The sequence below is a fragment of the Myotis davidii genome, unplaced genomic scaffold (genome assembly GCF_000327345.1).
Source record: "Myotis davidii unplaced genomic scaffold, ASM32734v1 scaffold43, whole genome shotgun sequence".
In the NCBI taxonomy this organism is placed as follows: domain Eukaryota; kingdom Metazoa; phylum Chordata; class Mammalia; order Chiroptera; family Vespertilionidae; genus Myotis; species Myotis davidii.
The window spans coordinates 504,132-504,552 of NW_006294590.1; the positions used below are offsets into that span (position 1 = coordinate 504,132).

Below are 421 nucleotides of genomic sequence, written 5' to 3' on the forward strand. Positions count from 1 at the left end.
TGGGGGCGCACGGGGGGATCTTGGGGGCAGTGCCGGGGCGAAGGCAGCAGCCCAGCAGGCGGGAGGGCAGCTACCAGAGCGAGTGGCGCCGGGTCTGGCCGGCGTGGCTCAGGGGCTGAGCGTCACCCTAGGAACCAGGAGGTCAGGGTTCGATTCCCGGTCGGGGCATAGGCCCGGGTTGTGGGCTCGATCCCCAGTGCGGGGTGTGCAGGAGGCAGCCAATCCCAGGTTCTCTCTCATCATGGATAGTTCTATCTCCCTCTCCCTTTCTCTGAAAACAATAAAAATATATTTAAAAATAAAAGTAAAATGAGGGGCCCCCGGAAGGCTGTCCCTGAGCCCGGCCCCCTCCCCTCGCAGCTTTGGGGCGATGGTGTACTCGCCTCGCACGGGCATCCTCCTCAACAACCAGCTCCTGGAC

The 421-nt window shown here is 62.5% G+C and overlaps 1 protein-coding gene across 1 annotated transcript in view; it reads left to right on the forward strand.

The window, feature by feature from the left end:
- GGT5 (gamma-glutamyltransferase 5) overlaps window positions 1–421 on the forward strand; it is a gene marked incomplete at its 5' end in the record, with an annotated part of 11,112 nt that overhangs the window by 8,213 nt on the left and 2,478 nt on the right. The window contains one exon of the mRNA XM_015567215.1: window positions 361–416. Coding sequence (XP_015422701.1) covers window positions 361–416 — 56 coding nt within the window. The remainder of the gene's footprint in view (window positions 1–360; window positions 417–421) is intronic.